General features: G+C 42.9%; 2 protein-coding genes across 3 annotated transcripts in view; both read left to right on the top strand.

The window, feature by feature from the left end:
- The first annotated feature begins 316 nt into the window (after nt 1–316).
- LOC138046054 (uncharacterized) lies at nt 317–2113 on the top strand. Its single transcript, XM_068892737.1, has one exon. The coding sequence runs from the start codon at nt 317–319 to the stop codon at nt 2111–2113; it is 1797 nt and encodes a 598-aa protein (XP_068748838.1).
- Nucleotides 2114–4448: 2335 nt separating this feature from the next.
- The window catches only part of LOC138044441 (melanocortin receptor 5-like), a 9280-nt gene continuing 5880 nt past the window's right edge, over nt 4449–7848 (top strand). The window contains exons 1-2 of one of the 2 annotated variants that reach the window (XM_068890955.1): nt 4450–4580; nt 6424–6522. The gene's annotated coding sequence lies outside the window, so the exon portion shown is untranslated. Of the gene's footprint in view, nt 4581–6423; nt 6523–7848 lie in introns of both variants that reach the window. The other variant, XM_068890956.1, reaches the window with a different exon arrangement.

Below are 7848 nucleotides of genomic sequence, written 5' to 3'. Positions count from 1 at the left end.
TCACAGAACCGTCTCCATCTAGAGCCCGTGCAGTCCTCTAAAAAGGTGCAGACCATTACCCAATTGGTAACTGCCTTCAATGCTTTCGTAGCAATTTATGTAGAAAGGGTGCCCCAGGATGCTCCAAAATTAATGAAGTATTGTGAAGTAGTGCGCGATATTGCCTTTAAGTCGGGTGAGTGGCTTTTCTACGACGAGCAATTTCGTTTTCTGAGGCAGTCCGCCCCTGAACAGCACCCATGGGATCAAATTCACTGGGAACTATGGCTCAGGGCGATGGTGAATTCCCGCGGGAAAATCCCCGCTAACCAAACCCATGACAATCGACCCCGTTCTCGTTCACGCACCTTTCCCAAGGGTACTTGTTGGACATTTCATGCCGGGAAAACCTGTAGTGGCTGCAATTACGAGCATATCTGCTACAAATGCGGGGCAAAACACCCCGCAAGTCACTGTTCCGCGTCCGGGAACCACACTCGCCACGGTCCCCCTAAATCAGGAATATCCGGCGTCCTCAATTCTGCTCAGCACACCGGTCACGCCCGTAAAGGTGGATCGGCTTGAATTTTTGCTCCAGGATTATGTGTCTAATTTGGCTAGATATTTGGTCCATGGCTTTCGTTATGGTTTTCGCATACAATTTATTGGCAATCGCGCCCCGTTCGAGTCTCCTAATCTGAAAAGCTCCCTACAAAACCCGGATTTGGTCCTGTCTAAATTGCAAAAGGAAATTGATGCTGGCAGGATTGTTGGACCTTTAACCAACGCTCCCTTTCCTGATTTTCGCACCTCGCCCATTGGCATAGTTCCCAAAAAGACACCAAACGAGGTTCGCTTAATTCAACACTTATCCTATCCCTCGGGTTTTTCTGTTAATGATAACATTCCCGACGACTGTTCTACTGTTCATTACGCCACCATAAATCAGGCAGTGAAAATTGTTCAGCGTTTGGGGGTTGGCTGCTTCATGGCAAAAACCGACATAAAATCGGCCTTTCGTATCATCCCTATACATCCTCAAGACTATTCCTTGCTTGGGATAAAATGGGCGGACAAATATTATTTCGATCGCTGTCTCCCGATGGGTTGTTCATCTTCGTGCGCCATTTTTGAAACCTTTAGCACTGCTTTGGAGTGGCTATCGTTGCATAAATTAAGAGCATCAGCCGTCTTACACATTCTAGATGATTTTTTATTCGTGGCCCCTTCTGCAGAGAAATGCGAAGCCGATTTGGCGAATTTTCTCCGCCTGTGCGATTATCTCGGAGTGCCGATTGCTCATGAAAAGACAGTTCAGCCGAGGACGACACTTGAATTCGCGGGTATTACTCTTGACTCTGTTTCTCAAGAGGCTAGATTACCACCTGATAAGCTTCAAAAATGTCGCACGTTGCTTCATCAATTTCACAAACGTCGAACAGTTACGCTTCGGGAGCTTCAGTCCCTTATCGGTCTTTTAAATTTTGCGTGTTCTGTCGTAGTTCCAGGCCGCGCTTTCCTTCGTCGCCTTATTGACCTTACCAAAGGTATCAAAAAGGCATATCATCATATCCGTTTAAATAAGGACGCTAGGCATGACATCAAGCTGTGGCTTACTTTTTTAGACAATTTTAATGGTAGGGCCTTTTTCTTATCCGATCGCTGGGAAACATCAGCCACGCTGCAACTATTCACCGATGCAGCGGGCTCAAAAGGTTATGGCGCGGTTTTTGGTTCTCATTGGTTTTATGGCGCGTGGCCTGGATCGTCGCGTTCTCTTAATATCTCTTGTTTCGAACTCTTCCCCATTACCCTTTCCGTGCATGTGTGGGGGTATCTTATTGCAAATCAGCGTGTTGTCTTTTTTACCGACAACGCCGCCTTAGTTGATGTTATTAACAAGCAATCTTCCAAGCATAAACTTATCATGGCACTCTTGCGCCCTTTGATTCTTTGTTGCCTAAGGCACAATATTTTGTTTAAAGCACGTCATGTGCCTGGTCTTCAAAACAGTCGTGCCGATTTTATCTCACGTTTTCAGATAGACTCGTTCAAGGCAATCACACCGGATGCAGACCCATTTCCCACTCCGGTCCCGACGAACCTTCTACCGGAGAGTTGGTCGCTAATTTGAGGGATCTTCTCAGTTCGGCATTAAAACCGGGCTCTCGCAAACTTTATCAACGGGCTTGGGCTGTTTTCCAAGATTTCGCTCACCGTTTTTATAAAACCTCAAGCCCCCAGCTTCCTTTGAGTCCAAACATGCTGGCTCTGTTTATCTCTTATCTATCGGCCCACCAATTGGCGCCGTCGACTATAGCATCGTACATCTCTGCACTCAGTTACGTACACAAGCTTAAAAGTTTTTCCGACCCCACGAAATCTTTTCTTATTCAAAAGCTGTTGACCGCGGTGAGCCGCCGTCGCAAGAGTGATATTCGTCTGCCAATCACCCGCCCGGTCTTGCACGAACTTGTAAGGTCTCTTCGATTCACCAACTCTTCGGCTTTTCAACGAACTCTCTAAAGAGCTATGTTCCTTTTAGCCTTTTATGGGTTTTTCCGCATCGGCGAACTAGCAGCCAATAGTGCTAAGTCAGTTTCCACCGTTCTTCAATTTAGCGCTTTGCGATTTTTAATTTCCGACGGCAAAGCTCATTTCCTCAAGCTGGTAATTTCCGAATACAAACAGAACGTCAACAACCGCCCTTTTGAGATATTAATATCACGAGAAGACTGCCACGAGCAGTTTTGTCCCGTGCAGGCCATTTTAGATTATCTCGTACTGAGGGGAAATCGCACCGGTCCGCTTTTCTGTCATTTAAATTTGGCACCGATTACGGCCGATCAATTCAATACTGAGTTGCAACGTTGCTTGTCATTCTGTGGCCTTGATACCCGTCGGTACAAAGGTCACAGTTTTCGAATCGGAGCTGCATCGCATGCGGCTGGAAAAGGATTCTCTGATTCACAAATTCGCACTCTTGGCCGCTGGAAGTCCGATGCCTTTAAGGTTTACATCCGCCCAGAGCGTTTGCTTGCAAATTAAGTTCGTAGTTAGTAGCTGTATTGTTTAATCTGTCATTTCTACGCCTTACGTAGTTCACGCATGGGCTGCTACGTGCCCTGTAACATTACCCCGGGGCTTAATATAATTATCACATCCTTCTTAACAGTCAATCATCGTTAACTTTTCATTGGCGCCTTGGTAGTTCAGGCATGGGCTGCTACCAGCGAGTCAGTACATTTGATTGCAATGTTATGGTTCAGTCATGGGCTGCTATATACGTGCCATTTAATTGTAATTTCTCTTTTCGCCTATAATATATATATTTTTTAATTTTAGAGTGCGAGTTCGCTTATACACTCTCGCTTGCGGCTGTAGTTCAGACATGGGCTGCTCCGGCCGTGAGCACATTAGCTATTCGCGTTGACAAGTATAATGTTATGGTTCAGTCATGGGCTGCTATATCCGTGCCATTTAATTGTAATTTCTCTTTTCGCCTATAATATATATATATTTTTTTAATTTTAGATTGAGAGTTCGCTTATAAACTATCGCTTGCGGCTGTAGTTCAGACATGGGCTGCTCCGGCCGTGAGCACATTAGCTATTCGCGTTGACAAGTATCGCCGTGCTCTTTGCGTGGTCTTGGTGGGGCTGCCACATTTCTGTGGCCTTGGCGTTTTTTCTCGCCCCACCTTTGCTGAACATGGCTTTAATTTACTGCGGTTTTTATTGATTTCGTTGAGGATATAATAAATAGCCACGTTGGTGGCCGAATAACGCCAACATGTTTGTAGTTGTCGTTTTTGAGGTTTCCATGTCTCAGCAAACTTAGTGCGACCACTTGCAAAGTGCACGGCTTGCTCTAATTAGCAATATTTTATATCAAGGCCGGGGAAAAGTGTCGACATAAAAGGGGCATTATTACTGTAAGGAATGATGCTATTTATGTCGTCGACTTTGACCTCCTCGGGTCAATAGATGCATTCAGCCAGAAAAATGAGCCCATCATAGATAAGGGCGGAGTAAGGATAGGTCTAGTTAAGGGATTGCAATCTTCGTGACTGGCGCTCTTAGCTGTTCCTTCACGGACTAAACTTGGATTATCAAGATTTTTCCCTTCCTCCCTACCCTTGCTCCGTCCTTCTATTTCCTTTCTTTCATTCTTAGGTGTAGGCGTTTTTTCTCGCCCCACCTTTGCTGAACATGGCTTTAATTTACTGCGGTTTTTATTGATTTCGTTGAGGATATAATAAATAGCCACGTTGGTGGCCGAATAACGCCAACATGTTTGTAGTTGTCTTTTTGAGGTTTCCATGTCTCAGCAAACTTAGTGCGACCACTTGCAAAGTGCACGGCTTGCTCTAATTAGCAATATTTTATATCAAGGCCGGGGAAAAGTGTCGACATATAATAATATAAGCTCTCAGCTGCCTTTGGGCGTTGATAATTAACTTCAGCCTCATTCAGTCGTTTGTTAGCCTACGCATTGAACCCAAAACGTAAAATTGATTTAAGTCTTGGTTTTGTAAGTTGGCAAGCAAGGTATTGACAAATTGCCCAAGACGAAAACGGAAAGAGGCGTCACGGTCCAAGGTTAGTAATTTAGCGTCTTAAAAGCATTGTACCTTATTTGCCCTTCTTTAAAAGGCTCTTCTCCGGGTGGAATTACGTTTTTGCAGCAACCGTTTTCCTGTTGCCATATTGGCTGGTTTTTACTTCATTTACCTTCTTGTTTTTGAACAAACGGTAAATAAAATTCAAACTAACTTGAAATGACAATAAGACTAAGAAAAACAGGATGATTATTGAATATTCGGGCAAAGATGTAACAGTTTGTATAGTTTCCCCAATCGTTGTCATCTCCTTCGCTTTTCTCCTCTTCAGTCTAAGGGCCAAGTCGCACTAGAGGGCAATTTCGGAATTTGTTCAGGACAAATCTGACTTGAAATCGGCCAGTGACAAAAAAATTGTGTGGAAAGCTACAGTCGCACTTGAGAACAAAATATGTGAACAAAACATCACACCATGCTGTGAGCGTCGCACAATTTCCTGCGAAACCGCCTTTACTCGCTTTTTGCGATCCACAAACCGCGACACGAGAGATCTCAAAATGTTCTCGGCTGACGAAGATGTACGGCGCAAAGAAGTTTGGGATGATCCCGGCATTGAGCCGTCTTTGCTGAACTGAAAGGATTCTTGCAACGAGTCAGAACTCGTGGTAGAAGGAGATGGGCTGGGAGTTCCTCGATCGTTGAATTCTTGGTTTTCACGTGACGTCATCAAAACTAAAAAATAAGGAATTATCAATCCTTTTGAGATTTTAGTTTAGTTAGTTATTAGAACAACTGAAGACTTGTCTTTTCACAAATTTTCAGTTTGATAGCGTTTTTCGTCTTGTAATAAAGCAAGGTTGAATTTCTAAGCTTTTGCGTGACACGATATTAAAATTGAGGTCGAGAATGCTATCACGTAGGCTAAAAAAGTGACTTATCTGCTGAGATTTTGCAATCTGAACAGTCCTTGTGTGAGAATAAGTACTCACATAGCTGTTTATGAGCCCTCAGAAGACAACTACTGGCTTTTTATAGCAAAACTCGATGACATATGTTTTTGTCAGCTTCCGGCCACCATATTTGTGCCCCTGAGAGGGACACAAACATGGCGTCTCCATACCGTGAACCCTTATAAATTTGAGTAAAATATTTCTTTGAATATCTCCAGCACTAAACATCGCACAGACCTGAACCTTTGTGAGACTGTTTCAATATTCATCTTCTTTTATCTCTTTGATTCTTGGATTTATTTGTTGAATGGTTTTGATGATGGTGTGACAGTGAAAACCGGCAATATGTAAGGGATAGGCATCGGACAGATCCATCCTGGTGGATATTAGGGAAATTGTTGCCCCATTTCATACGGAAAATATTGGTCGCCCGCGCCTGGATTCATGTTGTTGCCAAATGAGAACGTTATCAATTTTACCACGAAGTCTTTAGCATAGAGACTCTGCTACATATCACCTGTCAAATCATTTCCGAATCAAGACACCCTCGCTATTGTTTTCCAAGATTTGTTTCAGTTTGGCCTGCTCCAGAGGTAGTCGACGGCATCTTTGAAGTTTGTCCGTCTGTGACCAAATTTTGTCCTTCCGTGGACAAACCGGTCGCACTTGGTTTTTCATTTTGATGACAGATTTTTGACATAGGTAAACAGTTTTGTCCTCTAGTGCGACTTGGCCCTAAGGCATTTTTTATTATCATTTCAAATTTCAAACTTTAAGAAATGTTAAAATTTCTCATTCGCTTTTCGTACCTTAATTTGCGCTTTATTATTGTGTTCTAAAACCTAAATATTGTCGTTGGTCGGATTTTTTAGCAAAGATACTTCGGATTCAGGTTGAGCGTTTAATGACGTCAGTTATCGCATTCGTTATCAGGGTTGATTGGTTGCGTTGCGAGGCAAATTGTCAGACGTTGCTAGGCGGGGATGATATCATTCTGTGTGGGAAAAGGAAAAGAAAGCTTGCAGATGAAAGGTTTGTTAGACAAAGGAGCTAAGAGCATCAGAATAAGAGTATTTGAATTTGCGTCGCCAGCCGTAGATACTGGTATTCACAGAGTAGAAAACATGGCTGAAACGGGAGCAGAGGATTGCGAGCTAACACGGACGCATGTTCGACGCTCACTAGATTTATACGCTGACAAAACTAATGAAAACGACTTGCCTGTGATGCTTCCTTTACAACGTTATGCTAAAAAGCAAAAGGAAGCCGTAAACGAGATAAAAAATTGCGTCGAAACGAAACGCCAAAAACTTGTAAGGTTCAATGACAAAATAAAACGAGCATCAGAGCAGAATAGGAGGCACTTATCCGCGTGTGGAAACTGCCACTTAAAACATGGACACACAAGAAAGATTTGCACTTTTAGCCCATGTAAATCCGCCTTTTCATGTGGTATTTTATCAAAGCATAGCAGCGAAAAATTAAAAAGATCAAATTTAGAAAAATAAATCAACCGCCTCGAAGCAAAACTAAGAACGGCAGCAAAAGATGTAGAAAAACCACTCGTGCGGCCGACAAAGTGATCATCTCGAGTTCCAGACAAATAGAGGATGTCATTATCAATGAAATGCCCGACAGGTACACTTCCTATGGGCTAAGAAACTGGGCTCTTTTGAATAAGGATGTCGCATTTCTGCAAATAAACTTAAAGGGAAAGTTGCCGTCACGCGAGAACGTGAAAAAACTCCTTGATAACATTGTTATGAAAGGCACTGATTGTAGTAAGAGTTCATCAACTCGTGTTAGTTTTACTTCAATTTATTCCGATCTTCGCAAGCAAACTGATCATAGGATGAGTTCGCAGAAGAGGCTACTCTCGGAAGAATATGCTATAAACTTTCCAACGGAAAAAAAATCGTGCGTAACTATGAGTACACAAGAGCAGACTGACTTTAAACTGGCGCTAAAATTACAACAACAAGAAATGGAGTCAAGAAGTGAGTATGAGATCTCACCATGTTCTGAACCAATTACAACCACGAGAGTAAACAACGAACTTGATTTGAATGTGAACCCAGATGCGTCTGTCTCCAGTGAATGTTTTACAGAACGTGAAGACTTAGAATTTCAAGCAAACGCAGCGGCAGCTTTGTTAGAATTGCAACGCAGATCTTCCTTTCCGAAGTGACTCAGTGGAAATGTTAGCACTTTAAAAACGTTTGATGGTACAAAAACTTCGTTGGGTTTTGTTGTGTTGAACAGCTGACTTTGTAAAGGCTATTTTATTTGAAGTTTACATTAAAATGTTTTGTTGTGTTAGACCACAGGCAGACCACTCTATGTGTTCGTGGTTTAATA

This window comes from Montipora capricornis, chromosome 4 (genome assembly GCF_036669925.1).
Source record: "Montipora capricornis isolate CH-2021 chromosome 4, ASM3666992v2, whole genome shotgun sequence".
Taxonomy (NCBI): domain Eukaryota; kingdom Metazoa; phylum Cnidaria; class Anthozoa; order Scleractinia; family Acroporidae; genus Montipora; species Montipora capricornis.
Note: the sequence above shows the minus strand (reverse complement) of the source record. Positions and strands in the feature narration are given on the sequence as shown.

What these genes read in the sequence shown, in the direction of transcription:
- LOC138046054 (XM_068892737.1), top strand. Translation starts at nt 317, where the DNA reads ATGACAATCGACCCCGTTCTCGTTCACGCACCTTTCCCAAGGGTACTT.